The following is a 21237-nucleotide window of genomic DNA, read 5'->3' on the forward strand; positions in this document are numbered from 1 at the left end:
TAATCAAGATTGAATGTTTGAACATAGTTGACCCTGTAAACATTCCCTTGAGTTACAAATGAATGCATTGCCACAGTGAATTTCCAGCACAGATTTCCAGGGTGCAGGTCAGTTATCCTCCTCCCGTCTGCCGCTTCCATTACCCATGACAATACAGCCACTCTCTGACATGTTATTCTGGATCCCCGGCAGTTATGTATACCTGAAAGTGCCACTGTATTATCTGGTGCATTCTGGGACTAGTTTCCTCTCACTGGCTCCGGATCACAGCCTTTCACTTGTTACCGCTTTAGTTTATGTCAATTGCTACTTTAAGACAATGATGGGTTCTAAACAGGGTCATCATATTTTGTCAACCTTTGTTTTGGTTATTTTGATTATTTTTCAAGGCTATAGTAGAATATTTATATGGGCTTAGTCATGGATGTTACAGAATTGAGATCATGTAGTAGCATGACTGAGGCTATAAACTGGTATCCTTTGCTCTTTTTGGTGCAGACTACATTAAGACATGAAATATGACGATAATAATTTCAAAAATGGCTTGTCATGATACTTAGAGAATTTATAGGACACATTATCCTAAGGGGACAATAAAACTTAATAGCCTGGTAGCCTCCCTGCAAGATCTCAATAAATATTTTAGTGTGAGGATCTTAGTGCAGTTATATGTGATGTGAATATTATTACATGTGCAGCTTAAAGGACAGTTAGCCGGAGCTCATACTGGTTGAAAAAGAAACCAACGGGAAGAAGCGGTAGAATGAATGAATGAAAGAATGAAATCACGACAGAACCTGAGTTGCCGGTGTCAGGGATACAATGCAGATACAGGGACATGGCCGTGTGACTCCTGTGAAAGCAGGGATTTTCAGGATTGGCGTCTTGAATGCATGAGAATAAAGATGACTCAAACATGCACGCATCACTCCACAAACAACTTTGAGCAGGTAAATACAATGGAAAACAATGATAACAGCTCTTAAAAGGGCAGTAGACAAGGGCCACATGCCACGAGAAGTCCATCTCCAGGTTCTGAGCTGGGCTTGGTCTGGACCTTAGATGGAGGACTTTACCTAAGGTGCATGTTTGGGGTTGGCCATTATGTCTTTGTAATCCAGAATATATCAAGCGCTCAACAGTGAGAGCCCACCACTTGATTCAGAAAGTAAATTTCACTTTTTCCACAAAAAAATCCCAAATAATCCTTAATTTGAAAGTTTGCTGAGGACTTGTCAGATAATGGAACACCACAAGACCTGTATATGTATTTAAAATGTTGTTCTGAAACTGTTTAAACTCCATAAGACTGTTAAGCCTCTGCTGACATGTATTTAGATGTTTCAAAAGTATGGGGAAAATAAATGGGAAATTTACTTCTGAGACACAGTTAGCTTTGAAGTGAGCTCCATGATGACCAGCAAAATCAATATTTGATTTGAACATCATTACCCCATAGGCCATGTTCTAAATACAGATCTTAGATGCACTATCATTAAGTTTTCTGACTTCCTTGTTCAATAAATGCTGCGTTTTTCACCCATTACAATGACAACTGTGCAAAGCAATAAATCAAACGAGATCTTGCTGGGCCACACCGACTCAGTAAACTGTCAGGAGCAGATAAAACGACAAAAGGAAATTGCCTTGAAAAAAAAAAAAAAAAAAAAACCTTGACAGTGAACTCCATGGAAACAGCAATAACGTGAAATCCGCACACAAACACGACGCAGGGCTGGAAATGGAAGAAGTGTCACGGACGGAGGAAAAGAGCCTTCCCCGCGAAACCTTGGCTGCCGTCCACGTTAATGTCTCTGGAGGTGGGAGAGGGTGCGGGAGGAGGAGGAGGAGAAGGAGGGAGGGCTCCGTTAGCAAGGGGTGGTCTGTTAAGAGTGTGTGACAGCCAAACGGGGGAGAGGCAGGCTGCGTTCACAGACTCTGCACTCTCCAAGCTCTCCGCAACACGCATCTAGACGTAGGAGCAACACTTTCACCCGCATAAAAAACCTGACACCAGCACCTCTCCTTTTGATTGGCAGGTGGATTCCGTAGAGTCTGCTTGCTTGGCGCTCTTTGCAGATCGGACGGATGAAGCGTGCGCAGAGTTTTTGGAAAGCGCTTGACTTTTTTTTTCACACGCCAGGCACGAGGCAATCTCCACCTACCTGTCTCCTGCCCGTGAAGCAAAGGATTGAAGCTCCGAACTGGAAACCGTTCCGTTGAAGAACTTGGACGGGACTCTTAGAAATGAATAGTTTGAACGATTGATTCCCTCGCCTCGGAAACAGAAACACTGAAGACGGCGGATGGCGAACCGTTCGGCATCGCAACAACTGGACTAAAAGAGAAAAGCAACAAGCGAGGATAACGGTTGTCTCTAGGTGGTGGTGGTGGGTGGATGCGCTTGATTCCGCAGGCTGCTATAGGGGAACAAGCAAGAGACGCTGTATAGAGACATCTCAGGCTAATTGTGCGGATCTAAAAATATGGATGCTTATTGCTGAGAGAAGAGGAGGAGAATTGATTTGCCTTTCAAAGACTTTTGTGCGGGCTTTTGATGTGGAGGAGAATGGCAGAGAGTAGAAGGAGCGCTCTGGTGGGGTTTGTGCTGCTGTATATGGTTATGTTGAGGACAGCGCACTCAGCCTCTCACAGTATCTACCCCAGGATACGACTGTCACATAAAGGTAAGTGCAGTCTATTTGAGTTCAAGTGCAAATGCGGAAAGGCAAGCAGAAAACCAGCCGTGCATTATCGGTGGATCAAAGTGTTTGAAGTGAAATGTTGTCCGGACGGTGCAAAAAAGAAGCAAAAACAGTCTGGTGACTTGTGGTAAAGGCTATGCCAAAACTGGTCTCACGGTTTAAGAGAATCAAAGACAGATACGGGTCCAACAAGCTCAAAGTTCGGATTAACTTTGTCCACGTAAATAACACTGGTTCATTCAGGAAATATATCTGACATTTACTAAAACATTCCCAGTGTAGATCCTTTGAAAATGCACATTAATACTAATCTACTCCTTTAGTTATTTATTAAACCTTTTTCATCATGTAAGGTTTTCATATAGAAGGGGAAAAACTGCCAAAATCGCACCTATTTGAGACAATTAAATATCAAGAATTTATAAAGACAGGTTTATCTAATTTTGTTGTCATATTCAATTATTTCTTTTTTTTAAATACAGAGGGGATGTTTTATTTTTGATTAAACTAGATCTGATTGAAAATTGGCTTAAACATATTTCTTGAATGAATCAGGCTTAGAATTAGATGTCACACATGGCACAATGTTCTAGAAAAATCTATGGATGTGAGTGGGTTCATTTTGTTGAGCGAGCAAACTGATCAAAAAACAAACATTTGAGGATATTACCTGTCGTGTCTCGCCTTAATCTGAATGTGGATGTTTTCTGGTCGTCTTCTGGCCGTTGGCACAGATCGGCAGTTACTTCTGCCCCAGAGCAGAATGTGGGAGTAACTTTCCATCACAAAGAATTCTCTGTAAAAGCAACACATTTTAACAAAATAAAATAGAGACGAAGTGGATCAAAGGTCTGCTTAGAATGGCCTTTCAATCCTTTTTTAAGTTAGCATTTAATAGCTGAAAACTAACACTGTTTGAAACAAGCGAATTGAAATACTAAAATCACTGTTTATGAGCAATAAAACGCAGGTTATAATCAGACACTTAAACTGGGCATGAATAACGACCCACATGCATGACATAAAACGCAATGGCCTGTGCTTTGTGTTGAGAGAGCCTGAGTTCTCTGCTGGAGTCCGCCAAGTTTGTTTGGATATTTTTGCCATGCTGGCTGAGAATCTACAATGTGGCTTTCTCTCATATCATAGCACCAGGCAACTCTGTGCTTTTTTAAGGCCTGGGAATTCAACTGTGCACGTGAGGAGTTGTTTGTGATGAAAATACGGATGCGTAGTTACTGCTTCGTCCATCGGCTCTTATCTGGCAAACAAACGTGATAGAGCTTAGAGATACTGTCTTGAGTAAACATCGCTTTTTTCCCTCACTGTTTCTTTGATCTCTATGGCAACAGTAGGTTGACAATTCCCCATAAGCCTGTTAGTCATGCTTGGATATAGGTGTGGAATTTGAATGGTCAATAACTTATAAAAGCATGGGTGCCTGTCAGATAATCCAGTTGATAAAAGAGGACAAGTGAATGCGTGACTTATTTTTCCAGACATTTGATGAGGTATGTTATCACTGCACAGACGGGTAAAGGGTTTAAGGGTGGTTTGTGCAAAGTTCAATCGAAAATGTAATACTTGATTTAGTTGGATGTCCCCTGCTGAACACAGAAAGCATTTTGAGAAGGCAAATTAGCTGCATGGCTATTGTCAACAGGATAGACAGAAGTGGTGTACATTTTAGAGCTTAATTTAACACATTTAACCCGTGACATTTCACTTTTATACTCTATTCTAAAGAGATTGGCAAGTTCTGTTATAATTCTCATCAAATGGTCTAATTGTTTGTAGATTAATATAACATCTAATTAGAAATTCCATAAAATGTTCTGAGCAAATTTACAGAATGCACGTACTGAAAATTGATTTTTTTATGCAACAAATTATCCAATGTTCTAATGTGCAATGGTTTAGAAATTATATATATTTAAAACTAAGTAGGTAAAACTTGATTGAGGAGTCAAATTTTTGAGGCAAAATCGTTCCCGTAAACTTAATCTTCAAACTGTAAATGTATCTACTTTGTTAATGGTCAAAACACTTGCTTTATTTCAATTCTCAAATAGCTCTGACCAGTGCAAATCTGTATAAGACAAATCTGTATCTACGATGAAGTGTTGGATTCTCCATTAGCAGCAGCCCTTTTGAGAACAACCTTGAACAGGACATGTCTATCTTTGTCTCCTCTTATTACTATTGACAATATTGATCCCTCGTGTCAATAAACTCATTCATTCTTTGTGTTAGCTCACATCTCAGACAGACAGATATCTACCGATATCTCTCACCTCCTTTAGCACAAGTGGCTACGTTTAATTTGGCTAATGAATTAATGTTTTACCTGCTTTGGCCTTATCCTCTGTTAATTTTCACCACACTAACGTCAAGCTATATGCAAACACTGTACAAGAGAATGTAAAACAACCAATAAAAGCTTCTTGAGAGCAGATTTTATCACGTTATTCATCTTCAGTTTGTATTTTGTTTTCAACTTGAAAAATTCATGTTGTCATCAGGTGATAGTCCAGACAATCTCTTTTATGTTTTTCCTGGTCACTAGGCTCATTCAAATTCTCCTCTCTCTCATGATGCACACCAAGCAATTATTCAAATTCCAGTGAGATTTAAAATTTTCATCTGAAATAATTGGCGATGATATTTCTTGCACTGCAGAAGCGGACTCGCACACCTTTCTCTCTATCTTTGTTTCAAGCGTGTTCTGGCTAGCACATCTCTGTCGGAAAAGGCTCCAGTTGGATCCTATCATTATGGAATGAAAAACATCTAAGCCTAATGTATGCCTCATGGGCTCTGCCAGGGCATTTCTCGCACACGCCCTTCTCCTGGCCCAAACCGCTCGTGTGCAGGGAGCACAAAAGTGTGAACTCTTCAAAACCCCAATGACATGAACACAGTCGATTTTTGACAGCCAAGGATGTGGTTAGAACTATGCACCCCGAGGACTGAAATATCTTAATAACATCTGGTATCACACAGGGAAGGAAGCGAGATTCTTTTGGAGTACGTAATGGGAGACGGGCAATCATAAAATCTGGAATATTTTTAACCAGTCTGTGTACGGCAGACTGATAAGAGCAGGATCAATGCTATATAAATAAAGTTTACACATGCTAGGTTATAAGGCCTTATTCAGCATGGAGGTCTCAGGATTTTGAAATGTATCACTATGACTATTTAATGCATTATTCACATTATTGTTATAAGCCTTTAAATATGCTTTTGTTCTGGCATCTCATGTTTTAGAACTGAAATAAATAAAGCATGTATTGAAAACCTCACATGAGCCTCTCTTCGTAAGGTGTTCCCTCATCAGGATTGGTGCTAGCACTGCATCTACTGGTAGCAAAGGGAAGTACGGTGGGCCATAAACAAAAGCTAGCTTGCCCCTGACATAATTAATATGATTTGATGGCAGAAACTCTCAGAACAAGTCTGAGGATGATTTACAAAAAAGCACAGGAAACATTTGGATCTCTACCTATGACATCACAAATCTGGGAAATTTGAAACCAAGTATTTTTGTGAGGGTCAGAGGAGCAGTGAAGACCTTCTAACAGGATCAATGAGTGAATGAAGCTTAATACAACTCAAGGTATGTTTTTTTATGACCGAAGAATGTTAAATCGTGGTTCAAAGTTAAAAAAGTACATTTTGCATATAATTTATTTTAATCCAGACCAACCAAGGCTAAACTTGGACCAAACCACATAAAGCAGCCAAAGATCATTCAAAGTCAGACCAGGACTTAACTAGGTTGAAATCTAGCCTAAAGCAGAAGACATCAGGAACTAAATGTAGTAAATCAGTTCTAGACCAGGTATAATGTGGGTCTTAAATAGGACTAAAATGGTCTTAAAATGATGGAGCTCTGTATTGCTGAAAGTCTACACCAAACTAGAACCATGAACCAACATAAACCATGTCTAAAACACGACTGAACCATGACTAAAATGACTAAATTAGAATTAAACCATGATGGCGCCTACAAAGATGGACTGTCGGGGCAAAATGTAAATTTAATCCAGGACTAAACCGTGTCTAAAGCAGGATAAATCAGGAACAAATTGACTAAACGTAAAATGGGTCAAAACAAGGACTCAAATGGCTCCCATAATACAATGGCATTCCCAGCTATACGCGATAAGCTACTATAAGCAGATAAGCGTGCGATCAATACTATCTAAATAAAATGGGTTTTCTGAGAATCAATTCCTTTGGGGCCCCCGTCACATGGTTCAAGGACGACCCCTTCGACAAACCACACCACACTTTTCTCTGTCGGATTATTCCTCCTCATATTTTATCTTCCTGTCTAGACTTCTGCACCGCTGAAGACTTTTTTTTTTCTCCATAAATGTACATAAATTCACTTTCATCCGTTTGGTTTGCACACACCTCTCATTTTCTCCAAAAGGTCGTTACGTTAAGCCCTCGGAGTATAGGGTTGCAATCAAAGTCTTAGGGGGAGAATTAAAGGTAATCTATGGTTTCCACGGTCCGTCAACGCAAAACACATCGAGATTGTGTGGAGTCATGACATAAGACCGCGGAGGAGTGAGATACATTTACAATCAATTCTACTTCTTCGGTGTCGTTTGATCAGACATTTGGATTCATGTTGTTTCACTGATTAAAAACTGCCACAAAATTGCTCACTTCAGTCACAAATGAATATGTCTTTTGAGTAAAAAATTGAACTAATAAAATAAAAATGACTCCTAGAAGTCAAAGCAGCAAAAGCTTTATTATTGATTGATTGATTGATTGATTGATTGGTTTTAAAGATTTGGAAGTGTATGTTTTTGGATGTCACCTAACCTTAAAGTACCTGTGTTATAAATAAAATAAATCTGTTATGCCCCAGTATATTGTAAAAGTATAGCGTTAGCATGCTAATGTTTGTTAGCTTTACCTTGATGGCAAAACTCACTTTGGCCTCATCATGGTGAATATTTGGGATGCCCAGAATGCCTTCGGGACGTGAGCGGTACATGTGGACAGCTGCAAAGAGTTTATTATGAAATGGTTCTGTTTTTCACATTAAAAGACATCAGGTAAAGAGTCTTTAAAGCTAGCCAAAAAATAAAACACATGTCTTTTTCATCGTTGATGTTTTATTGCGCTAAAAACGTAGAGCATGCGTCCTTACTGCGAGCGGGTTTCAGTCTTCACAAACCTGACTCTTGTTTATGTTGAGAGCGGGATTCCAACGAGCAAGTTACGCCATGATGCTTTACAATGTGTTTTTTTTTCTGTTCTAGATGTACTAGATATAACTGAATGCATTATTTATTTATTACGTTTTCTAGTTGAAAGGAAGCTAAAAAAAAATCCCTTCATTTAAGACAGTGGACGGATTCAAAACACTTTTTTCAGGCATAAATAACAAACCAAATTCTTTCTTGAATGTGCCAATTACATTTATGTTTTGATGACATGTATACTTACTCTCTTATTTGTACTCATTTACTTGCTTGAAAAAGAAGTATATTATTATTATATTATAAATGTCACAGGCCTACTTTTGATTGACTTGTGTTTTCAAGTAGTATTTACATTTTCAACTATCTCCTATTTCACTCACATTATAAGTGTGTATGTGGCAAAACTTTTATAACATTAACTGCATAAGAAAACATGGTTTCTATTTTGTTTTTCATAAATTTGATTAATATGATAAATAGTTGTGCGATATCAATACTAAAACATAGAAAAGAACATTACATTACATCTGTGCATGCTTCATGTAGATAACTGTACTCCTTTTTTACAGTTGAAATACCCCCTGCATTGGCAGAAGTGAAGTTTGTGCTATTCCTGTAGCTTTGGGCACATGAGACTTGCCTTTTCTTTGAGGACGGCCATAATTTGTGGCACTAATGAGGCCAGTGTGCGTCAGAGGCACAGCAGGCTGGAGAATGGCCCTGCTGCCACTGTCACTGCATTTTTAATGCTTCTGTAAAATCAGTGTCTTCCCTTTAAATAGTCACTTAGTCATTAGGAACGGCCTGCAAGATGGTGAAATAAAACCTAATGTCTTTTATGGAACACGTTTGTCCTCAGAAACTGTCCCCAGAAACAAACTTAACTTAATGGAGACATATGCTAAAGTGACTTGAAATTGATCTGCAGTTCTTCATAGTTGGGGCCGTCAGTATGGGCCGACACAGTGGTATGTTATGGTGACGTTTACAGGGGGCACCCACCCAAATGTTATAAAATATATTTCAAAAAAATAAAAAAAAAAGATCAAAGGTTGGATATAAAAATATATATAATTGAATTGAATATTTGGTGAGTTTCCCTAACCAGAGCTTAAATGATGGGTTCCACCTTGGGATTAGTTAGAAGTGCTCTTTCTTTTTTTTTATCCATACACTTTCACCAGACTTATGCAGATAATCACATTTCTTACAGTAAGATCATGTTGAAAGTAGCCCTGAAAACTAAATCAAATCCTTATTATTATTTTTACTGTAAGATTTGGTCAAACTTTATTGTACACGACCTTTAATTCAATGTACCATCCTCATAAAGTACAAAGTAATACGTGTAACCTGACACCGCTAGCTCCTGATATTAACCCTGACTACCATATTAATACTAATAAACTACCACATATAAGTCAGCAAATGTTTTAACATAAAATAAAATCTACTTTAGACAATGTTTTTGCAGCATGGGTGGGCATGTGTCAGTTTTGACTTATGTTATGTTATAATTTTCCACATACATTATTTGGTGTATTTATACCTGTTGTACATAAAAATCATAGTTTTACACCAATCAAGTAGGTATTTGTGGAGAAAACCCTATAAAATCTGTAGAAAATGACAGGAAGTGACATCACACCAGTTAAAGTTTATGCATAATTTACACAAATAAATATATTTTGTTGACTTTCTAAACATTACTTCAACAAAATAAAGTCACTCTCATACATTTTTATTTCTAAAAGAAAAAAGGGAGTTGCCGAGTGTTTACTGGGTAATTTCCTGGTGTGATGTCATTAATTGCACGGTGGCAAAGGCGGTTAGCGCTCTTGCCTCCCAAAAGGAGATCATGGGTTCAATTCCCGGACCAGACCAACATCACATGATCTCTCTGGGTGGAGTCTGCATGTTCTCCCCGTGTTACCGTGGGTTCTCTCTGGCTCCTCCCAAAGACATGCATGTGTTAGGTAGAATTGGCAACTCTGAATTGGCCAAATGGACAGGTGTTGAGAATTAGCATTTTCTGCTATATACACTTAAAACATTGCATCTGGTTTGTCCAATGTAAATGTTATGTCCTTAAATAAATAAATAAAATAAATAAATTACAAACAGTGAGTGAAATTGTAAACCTAAAAAATGTTTGATATTTTTTAGCAAGATTCAAACCCTATTTATATTAACTACATTTTAGCTCAATGAGTTAGGTTAGTAAGTCCAACCTGCACTTTAACTTCTATTATTCTGAAACAATATTTAGAATCTGTGTGACAGCGGATGATCAAGTACATTTTCACCACGTCAGCTTGAAGAAGGAATGCCATTGTTTCGTTAATGAAGGAGCATCTTGGCACAAAAAGCTTGAGTGACTTGAGTTCAAACATGTCTGACGTGTTTCATGCATGAGGACTCCTGCAGTCAACAGAACCTGACAGAGATTCCCTCAGCTCGACCGGCAATGCCGTGTTTATTTTACACATGTAACTATCCATCACGTCCTCTGTGTCGACGCTAATGGACTCGCACTGTACAAGCTAGCTTACATAAATACATGTTTTTCTGCAGACCGTAGACTAAACTCATCTCACACAAAGTGAATAGCATCTTGAACGGTAGGAGGGTTTAGGTGCATCGCGTTGTAAACTCCAAGCTAGCAATTAGCGTTATTGGAACCAGCCCACACTCGCGGCGGGACTATAATTCGACAAGTTTCTTCAGACAGACAGAAGAGAAAAAAAAGTAAAATGCTTTTAACCTTGAAACGGTGCGGTTGCAGGTGACTTATTTGCGACGGGGATTGCCAATGTTGCACGAAGAACTGTTTGTCTGAAATTAAATGTGTTTTTTTTATATCCATTAATTTTCTTCTACCGTGTATACTTATCTATAATTAACCTTTACTGTCTTGGATGCTCGCCATGGTGGAGTTATTTTATCATGTCGGGCTGTGGGTACGTATGAATCACACAACCGGGTCAACGGGGATGTAGATGCATTGCCTGCCTTGCTTCCTTTCCTACGTCCTAGCTTCTCCATCCTTTCTCATTTGTCCGTTGTACGCACACCCGGCTCGTCCATTGTGTAGTGCGCACGCTCTCGATATCATGAATAAAAAGGTCTCGCGGGGAAGGCAGCTGCTGGTGAAACTCCAATATCCGTTGTGACCTTTGTTGCGGTTGGTGAAGAACACAGATCTGTAAAGACGGCAGTATGAAGAATATAAAAGGATATGGAAGATGGTTAACAGTGTGAACCCTGTGTGAAAGGTATAGGAGTGGGTGTAACAGCAACAGCATTTTCAGTAGAGTTAGGTCTACGTAATTGCTGTGCTTGCGTAGAACTAAATGTCAGTATTTCAAACATAACGATTTGTTTGTTAATGATGCTTTATCGATAACAATGGCGGCGCTCGACGTCACATAAATGTCGCAAGTTATGTCCGAGTCTGACGTGTTTTCAGGCAGAACATGTCCTCACAGTTCCACGCTTCTTCTATCTGTTTTGGGCACAGTTCCAGAGATAAAGTCTAGGTGACATGCTCTATTATATAAAACAAAATCAGCAGAAATATCAGCTATAAAACGGCAAATAACATCCAAAACGGACCTCGAGCTCGCCTGCTGCACTTGCTTTCTTCCTACAGGGGGCGTGCGTCTGCCAACATCACGGAAGGAAACAATAGCAGAGTGAGGAATACATGTGGACAACTGCAAACACGTTTTTAAGACTGTACAAATCAAGTAGAGCGCTTTTAATAACTCCTGTGTGTGCTCTAAACTCAAATATAGTTTCAGTTTGTACATTACATGAGAAGAAATGATAGATGATCGATTTAGTCATGATATTTTGAACCGCTTGTGTATTTCCATATTGAGTGGGTGGTCTCTTTATCCACTAGGAAGGAAACTGTGGATTAGGACCCCAGTCGTTGATAGAGATTCTACCCTGTGCATAAGCTGTGGTCTATACGAAGCGCTCGTTCTGAAACTTGTGCGCCGCCGCCGCCGTCTCTTTCCATCACGCTGACATATGGAAACTGCATTTTCACGTAAAGCTTTGCGCAGAGCGGTTCTTAAAGCCAGAGGAATTACGCTCAAATCCGTCTGCTTCCCAGAGGCTGAATTGAGTAAAAATTACAGTATAAGAGATGGATTTAGTAGACTATAGTACATGTCTGGTTAAAGCTTCTATTGAACCTCACTAACGTAGTCACTCTTCTTTTGAGGGAGTTGCTCGCTGCATAAGCCATAGAAAAACTCTTCATTAAAAGGCAGAAGTGTTAAACATTAGGTTGAACACTAGTACTCAGGGAGAGTAGTAATTTGTTTATTTGATTTATTATCATGACTTATTTGTTAGCAGTTAGCAAACACATGACAAGACAGCAACAACAGGAAATGTAACACGGAGGGAAAAAAATACACACACATTTTAAACAGTTTTTACATAATTTCATACACAAGAACAATAGTGTGAAAGTTAACAATATTTTCCTGACTTGAATAGTTACATTTTGAGTGAATATGACAGCGTTGTTTTAGATGTTTGAGTCCAGCTTGTCAAACAATATCGAATAGAGACATAATCAATGCACTGAAGTTTGTTTTAGCAGCTTCTCTGGTTAAATCATTTGAATTTGTCTGAAGGTGGCCAGGTTAAATGTTATGTAATTTTTCACTTTTCCTACTTGTGATTTAAACGTGATTTTAGAATTGATAATTACCCCTAAATATTTACAGTTTTTGACCATTTTTTATGTTCTGCAACTGCAACCGATGGATCTGACTGTGTGAAATCCAGACAGTTTTATCCAGATTCAGAAACAGATGTGCCTGATTTATCCAGTTTTGTTCTCACCTGGTGGTCCTGGGGGTACACGCCTCTTTGCCTCCATGAAGATTGCATTGCTTTGCTCAGAATGTTCTACAGGACGGCATTTGGCATATCCTCTCCATACTTTGTCTCCATGAGGGATTAAGAGTAAACCTTAACTTCGCTTTAGAACATTCCAGGTAAAGCTAAAACATCTCCATGGAAAGAAGCCGGTGGTGAACCCTCGACCGGAAACGTGAGTTCCCCTTTAGTCTGGGTTTGGCCTTGGTTTAGTCCTGATATTGGGATATACGGTCCTGATTGACACACCTTGCCTGTGTATGAACGTGTTTGAAATGCTTGTCCGTCAGTCTCCCTCAGGGCAACTGTGTAACTTACAAGTACAGGGTGCAGAGTGAGCGCAGCGCAAATGAAAAGCATGTTTCACTCCAAGTTTACACCTCTTACTGTTTTCGTCCAGTAAAATGAAGTTATTATGCAAAATTGTGTTATAACATTATTCGCTCATCAAAACATGGAGTTGTGTTATTATTATTTAGATTTTTTTCGTCTCACACTTGTTTCGTTAATCCAGTTTGATAAGAGCTAAGCCTGTCTTCTCCGTTCCTTCTCCAGGCCTTTTAAATTGACCAGATTTACGAGGTCAAATGTGGAGGTCCGGGAGTCCCTCTCCACAGCTTTTAGTGCATAAATCCTAGCCCTTGTTCTGAGAATTTCTGCCTCAAATCACATTCATTACATACTTGCATCTGTTTGATTCCTCATGGTAATTCCGTTTGCGTCTGCCAGTAGATGGAGAGCTAACACCTGATGAGGGAATGCCTGATTGATAATGTATGCTTTCCATATACAGTGCTATTTTAAGTTCTAAAACATGAGCTGCAATGTAAATATACTCAACAGCATGTGTCCTGTGTGGGAAAAACAATACTGTTCCTAATGTAGAAATACAAACATTCACTGAGCCATTATTACATTTGTGATTTGATATGGCAATTATTCAACGGATATGACCGTACGTCTCATGTAAGAATGAGGCTTCAACTCAGTTACGTGTTATTGGATACTTTATCAATGGGACACTGTTATTATTGTATGTCCACTATAACATGGCTGACATCGGCTTCATGTGTAAATGTGATTAAACTTGTACCGTTCACCTTTATGGCTCTTTATTACAGCTCTGTCCCTATTCCCTCCGGAACCATGCATATGGCTTGCATTTGGCCCCGTGAGTCACACAACGGACGTACACTGCAAAAAAGACGGTATCAGAGTGACATGGAATAGACTCTGTTATTCAGCTTTGGCCTCTTAAAGGACACGTGTTATGCAAGTTTGACTTTGTAGCAATGTAGTTTAAACCATATTGTTTGCTGGAGTTATATTTAGCTTAATTTACCATAGCTTGATAAATCCTGGTTAGAAGGACCTCTCCCTCTGAGCTTCAAAAACACTTTCTGGATTTCCCTTGACTTGTGACATCATAGTTAGAACTTTGAGATCTTCCGCGCTGTTTTTAAGTCCGTAATTCATGGCCAGACTTGTTCCAAGCATTTCCTGCCGTCAAATCCCCCTTTGAGATAACGTCTGTAGTGATTTTGTCATGATCATTACAACTGTGTGGCTGCATTAGCATGTTGGAGCAAAGCTAGGTTTAGTTCATCTCACATATGTCATTCTGTATGTAGTGCAGTAGCTAGAGAAAGTCAATTCCCAAAGTCAGTTCTTGGGTTCAATGGGTTTTCACCTGATTAAATAAAGGTTAATATATATATATATATATATATATATATATATATATATATATATATATATATATATATATATATATATATATATATATATATATATATATATATATATCACAACTAGTATCAGAGCTATAATTTAGTTTTTAAAATGTAATTATCTTGTTTGAAAAATTGAAAAATGATGTTTCATAGCATCATTGTGAAGTAAACAAGGCTTTATCAATGCAAATACATCCTCTTTATGGCCTTCTTGAGGAGGGAGCTGATGGTGGGCTCACTCTCAGGGTCCTGAATCAAGTCTCAATCTTAAAGGTGCACTATGAAGCTTTTCTGGTGGAGGGACACCGTGGAGATGTCAGAGCACATGTGGTTAGAGAGATTTTGTGTTTTTAATTTCTGAGCAAAAAAGATCAGATGTGATGAATTAAATACTAGATTGAGGTTTTAAATAAATACTGGAGAACAAATCAATTCAATTTCAATTAAATGTATTTTTGTAACGCCCAAAATCACAACAACGGTTGCCTCTGAGGGCCAAATCAATAAATCAATAAATAGCACAGCTCATATGCTCTATTGAAGCACACCACCAACACCTTTTTTCACCATTTCCGTGCTTTATAATCTTTAAGAATATACTCTTTATGTGAAGAACCATGACAAATTACACGTTTGTCACTGATATGCCTCATGTTGTATTATGTTAATTAAATGAAACAAATACTGCAAATGCGTATTCAGCCCTCTCCCTGGGGCTGACTGACAGAAAATTGGCTTCCTACCACCGCCGATAACCCTTACACACTCACACGCAGACAAAGTGTGTGAAGCGTCTTGCCCAAGGACACAACCACAGTAAATGTTTTTTTGCAGTGTGCAGCCGTACGCGCCGACACACTATAAGGTTGTAAGTGTGCTGAACAGTGTCCCATAGCTCCGGGTCAGGACAGACTCACAGAACACACCCTTCACTCCACTGGCCTCCCATAATTCACTTGGTTCCAGTGCAAATCCCATTACTCTGGATGTAAACGCAGACATATTTAAATGGAAATATGACTCTGTGTGTGCCACGATGCGTCTAGGGCTCTTGACGTGTCTTTCATATTGCACACTGCATGGTCTCTGGTGTGCGTCTGCAGTATGTTCTTCATATATTTCATGTTACGCTTTAAACCCATGTTATTGGTTTACTCATGAATTGGCGCCAGGTGCTGTGTTTTCTTTTTCAGAATAAGATTTGTTTTCATTCAAGTTTTCAATTTCAATACACATTTTAGTTATAGTCTAAATTCTTACATTGTGCAGGATATATTCATTACAGCGGTTTCAAAAATGGGGGTTTGTGAGCTTTGGGTTGTGAGCTTGTGTAATTGATATCAGTTGAATATATAATTTAAATGCTGAAGCTGACAAGTTGTGTGGATAAACTTTTGTGTCATTTTTGTTGTCATTTTTACATTACTTTAGGATGGATGTGCCAGTCTCTTTTCTCCACGATTAAAAATGTAATGAAAAATGTATCTATGTTCTATATTGGAAACGCGTATAGATATGCATGAAGGCTTCCATCTGTTATTTGGTTCGTTTGCGGTCCGTCTGGCCAGAGCTCCTTGATGTGCTGACCACTAGGGGCAGTAGTGAACACAGGGCAACAGTGGAAGCTCAACACTTTCTTTTTTTTATCGATTTTTTGGCCTGTAGGCTTCATTAGACAGGACAGCTGAGCCTGAAATGGGGATGAGAAAGAAGGGAGGACATGCAGTGAATCCTCGGAGACGGGATTCGAACTTTCGACACCGCGCCCGGCTGCACGAGGAGCAATCGAACCACCGCAAAACACAGAAGCTCGACATGTTCAAGCTTGATAACAAATCGCCAAAACGCCACTATTTTTCTATCTCTTTTCCAACAAACAAATGCTAACGTTAAATGTACACACGCAGCATCGGCAACTACGCTTTGAGTTCTACACTTTGAATCTAACTAGTCTTTTTGGCAAACCGTGATCGACCTCATCATAACACATCAATACTGACATTATACTTTATTATCCTGAAATTATCCCGTGCAGCCCAGTGATGTAATTGTAAGGACATTATTTTGCCAGAGCCTCTAATAGCCCCCTGAGATTCAAAGCTGTCAACAGTTTCTTTGACATCCCATCCCTAAACCTGACCCGAACATAAATATATATATGGCCGCTACAAAAAAGTCCGATACCCAAAAAAAGCCCTGTTGTCCTGCTCCTCCCCAGGGCTCCCAAACACACTTGCCACGTCACACGGTTTATTTTGATTCTCTTTTACCGAATCTGCTCCGACATCTCCCCACCGCGCTCCTGCAGCAGACGATGAAAAGTGTGCGTCTTCAGGGAGAGAGTTTGCCTTTCCCAGCTGTGGTGCGCGTGGGTTGTAGAGGGACCAGGAATTACTTGGATTAACATTGATTTCTTTATGGAACTGTCAGGCAAAAATGATTTAACCTGCTGGGTAGCATAAAACCTCTCGAGATGGAACTGTAGTGAGATCATTATTGTCATATTTCAAGAGAGGCTGCAAACTCATGCGTTCGTAGGTTTGAATACTAGGACAATGGTCTTTGTATGTGCAACAGAGATAGATTTTTACATTTTGAATTGGTTTAAATGTGCATTATGCATATTTTTTGGGTTGGGGATATCCTTGTCTTGTACCCCGCCTAAGGCCCAAAGTCACTGGGATAGGCTCCAGTCACCCACGACCCCCAACGGGAACAAGCAGTAGAAAATGAATAAACTAATGAACGTTCCACAGTACGGCATTGATCGTGTCTATTATATTTATTGAATCTGGTGTATTTGTATTACCGAACAAATCCCTTAGAAAACCTGCGACCCCTCTACACAGAGCTGACCTGTAACTTGGACTGATGTATTGTGCTGAAATGTGTCTTTTTTAGCAATAACAAGCCTTTGCTGCTGTGTTTGAATTGTTTAGGAATTCTTATCTTCAACGTTTCGGCATTTGCTCATCATGGATTTGGCTTGTTTAAAGGACAAATATGACACATTTCACAAAAAAACAACTAACTGTCTTCGGGCTCCAACTACTGGATGCAGAGAGAATTACTTAGGAGAAACAAATGCTAGCTTTCCTCTGACATGCTAATGCAGCCGTGCAGTTTTAATGATCGTGATTTGATGCAAAAATTCTCAGTTTGGAGATGATTTATGGACTAAAAAAGTGCTGATGATCCCAAAAACACATCATAGGTAGAATATGACATCACACATCGGAAAATTAAAAGAGTCTTTTTGATACTCAGAGGGTAAAGCCTCAAACAATTGTGAATGAAGCTAAAGTTTTTGATGAGGGAACAATGTTAGAAAATGGTTAAAAGCTCAAAAAATCAATCAGTGTTCTTTAATTTGTTCTTGAAAATGTATGTCTTAGGTCGTAATTCATTCAATTTCTCCACTTCGACAATAAACTTCGTAGTCCATCATGAATAATTCCTGGAAGTCTGGATAAGATACTTGTTGTTTACGTGACTTGCATGTTTTTAGATACATTTCTTGTGGTTTCCTTCTGAAAAACTCTGCCGATGCTGAACAATTAGAACTCCAACCTAATTTCTGACATTGCTGGTGTAAATTGTGAGCTGTTACTGTTTTGGTGTGAATTGGAGGTAATGGTAAGGAGTACCTAGCTCGAGGATTACTCTATTGTGCATGTTTTATCATAATGGGAGAACATCAGAGTGCCCATCCAAACAGATTGCTAACTACTCTTCACCGTGCTGCCACAAGGATATTACAGACATTTTTCATACATTTTTGTGCTGTGCAGCTGTTGGCTGAAGACCCTCGGGTGGCTGCAGATGGCCAGGGAAGAAAAGACCTTTCGACGCGAGCCAAACGCGGAAATCCCCATATTTTTAGATCTGAGTGTGATTCCGTGTGTGAAATGGCACCCAGCAGTAATGACAAGGGAGACGAGCTAATTCCCATTACGTACACTCTGTAATCACAGGTAATAAAGCACATGAATCAAATTGTTTAATGACACGAGCTGGGAGAAGGAGATGGATTTATGTTTAGAATTAGCATACACCTGCGGAGATGTGAGGAGACAAAAGCATTTACAGGCATGTGTCAGCGAGAGCTATGATCAGGCCAGGTTTTATTGGGAAAGATGATGATAGAAGCATCCGAACATGTCCCAATACCTCTTTAAAGATGGTTATGGTTATTGTAAAACCGATGTATTGATCTAAAATGACTCTAGTGGCATTTCACCGCAACATGCAGCAGATTTTCTTTTTTCAGTTTTTTTATATACAAAACTCTTTAGGAAACATAATGAACATGAATGCAATTGGTTTCATCTTTGGTATTTCAATTATAATGTCAGTCCAGTCCTTGAGTGTTGGTGCGGTTTGTGATATTCATTTTTTCGTGTTGGCCTTCTTCCCCCGCTGTCTTTGTATCAATTCAATTTATTTTTGTAAAGCCTGAAATCACAGCAGCGCTTTCCTCACAGGGCTGCATATAACTGTGAGAAATCAAACAATCAACACTGAAACTGTCATTGGTCAATAATAAAGAAGCAGATGAAACAACATTGACATGAATGAAAGACGCTGCACTTTATATTTAAGACATGAAAACAGAGCTAAATATTACTTTTAAACTCTTTGCAGCAGTCCACATGTATGGCTGACTTACCTAATACATTCTGAGCACATATATGAGGTACAAATAGCACTGTACGAAGGTTAAAAGCTCTGAAAAGTCGATTGTGCATGATATAGGCCCTTTAATGGTCCCTCATAAAAATAAGAAATACCTGGAGTTTCATTTAGCTTTATTCACGCTTGTTTCGTCACTTCTATCTTGAAACACCTCTCCCCTCTGAGACACTCAGATTTCCCCCAAAGTGTGTGTTATATTCTACCTCTGACACGGCTCTGAGATCTTCTGCACTGTCCATAAACTATCTGCAGACTCGTTCTGGGCATTTCTGCGTCAAATCTCGAACATTACAACTGCGTGGCTTCATTAGCATGTCAGATTCCATGCGATGTTAAAGTAACGGTTCTCAAGAGCGAGTTTAAAGGCCAATAACAATACAAATGATGCCTAATATTCGTCCTATTAATATATAAATGAATATTAAGTATAAGAACAGGGCTGGAACTACATGTTTTTGGATTATATAGCAAACGTTCCTATGTTTCTTGATTGGTCGGGCTAGATCTAGAGATTTGCCATCTTAAAATCTTATAAATGATGATTCAAACTATTAAGACCTACATTTAAGGTCTATATTTGAGGCGGTTTATTTTATGTTTTGCTGAAGTTGTATCCTCATTCATACTCATCATAATAAGGCAGTGCTTTTCTGAATGTCACTGACCAGAGGCGTTCTGCCAGTGGAGGCTCCTTCATGTGAACAGAAGGCTCTCTCATCTGTTCCATCTCCACATGCTCGGGGCCCCCGCTGTGTCCCACCTGCACAAGGCCTCTGAGCAAACACTTTCAAGAAACTATTTTTCACCTGACCTGTGGAACGCCAGGGTCATTTCAAAAGAACCGTGGAATATGTCTGGATGTTTAACCTTTGCCGCAACTTTACCACACCAAAGCAAACACATCAGTTACAGCGACGTGACAAACTTTATGTGTTTTCTCATACTCAGAAAACACTGCTGACAACCACAAGACTGAAGACGGGGTTTAATCATCTCTAAAGGGACCGCACAATGCATCATGGGAGCTTTTATACTGCTTTAGTACAGCAAAGAGATACTGCTAATGATGCCTACGTCCACACACAATATGCCAGTGATTTAACCCTTCTCAAACACACCGAAATCTTCTCCATGACCACGGGATTTGTCTTTCCACATGGTTGTTCCAGAAAAGAGCATCAGTTGGTTTTAAATACCGTGTTGCAGCTCAAAGGTAATCAGCATTTAATACAAAATGTAAAGCAGCCCAAAACGTAGTTAAAAGCGTGCACACAGCTTGAATGTCGGACTTTTAACAAACACAATGAGAGACAGAGAAAGAAATCCCATGGAGTGGATAAGGTAATTACAGGAAACATGTCGGGGTTCTGGCCTGTGCCACCCAGCAGCGTCTGAGTGAGGGCTAATGCCGCTCAAACAAACAGTCTCCTGTCTGCGCCGCGATCCTAATGGCAACCAAACACACACACACACAGGCACACACACACACGCACACACACACACACATGCACGCACGCACACACACACGCACACACACACACACATGCACGCACGCACACACACACACACACACGCACACACACACACAGGCACACGCACACACACACACACGCACACACACACGCACACGCACGCACGCACGCACGCACACACACGCACACACACACACACGCATGCACACACGCACACACACACACACACTACCTCTCTGTAGATATCTAATCCCATTTTCAACAAACACAGCCAATCACGGGCCTCGCACTGTTGCTATGAGTAATCTCCAATAATGGGACTGTCTCGAAGATCAGGTATCAGCACAAATATACACAGAGAGAGGGAAAGCACTACTTTGTCGGTCGTGTTAAGACTGCTTTGAGCGTGGATTTCAAACTTTTTCAGATTACAGTGCCGTGTTGTGCGCCGAGGTTAGTATTATCCTGAATTAAAATGTAATGTACAAGAGTAAAAGAA

At 39.6% G+C, this 21237-nt stretch overlaps 1 protein-coding gene across 1 annotated transcript in view; it reads left to right on the forward strand.

Moving 5' to 3' along the window:
• The first annotated feature begins 1910 nt into the window (after positions 1 to 1910).
• The window catches only part of sema3e (sema domain, immunoglobulin domain (Ig), short basic domain, secreted, (semaphorin) 3E), a 59637-nt gene continuing 40310 nt past the window's right edge, over positions 1911 to 21237 (forward strand). The window contains exon 1 of the mRNA XM_072434906.1: positions 1911 to 2687. Coding sequence (XP_072291007.1) covers positions 2558 to 2687 — 130 coding nt within the window. The 5' untranslated portion in view covers positions 1911 to 2557. The remainder of the gene's footprint in view (positions 2688 to 21237) is intronic.

This window comes from Eucyclogobius newberryi, unplaced genomic scaffold, assembly GCF_026437365.1.
Source record: "Eucyclogobius newberryi isolate DKJ021-1_F unplaced genomic scaffold, fEucNew1.0.hap1 SCAF_7, whole genome shotgun sequence".
NCBI lineage: Eukaryota > Metazoa > Chordata > Actinopteri > Gobiiformes > Gobiidae > Eucyclogobius > Eucyclogobius newberryi.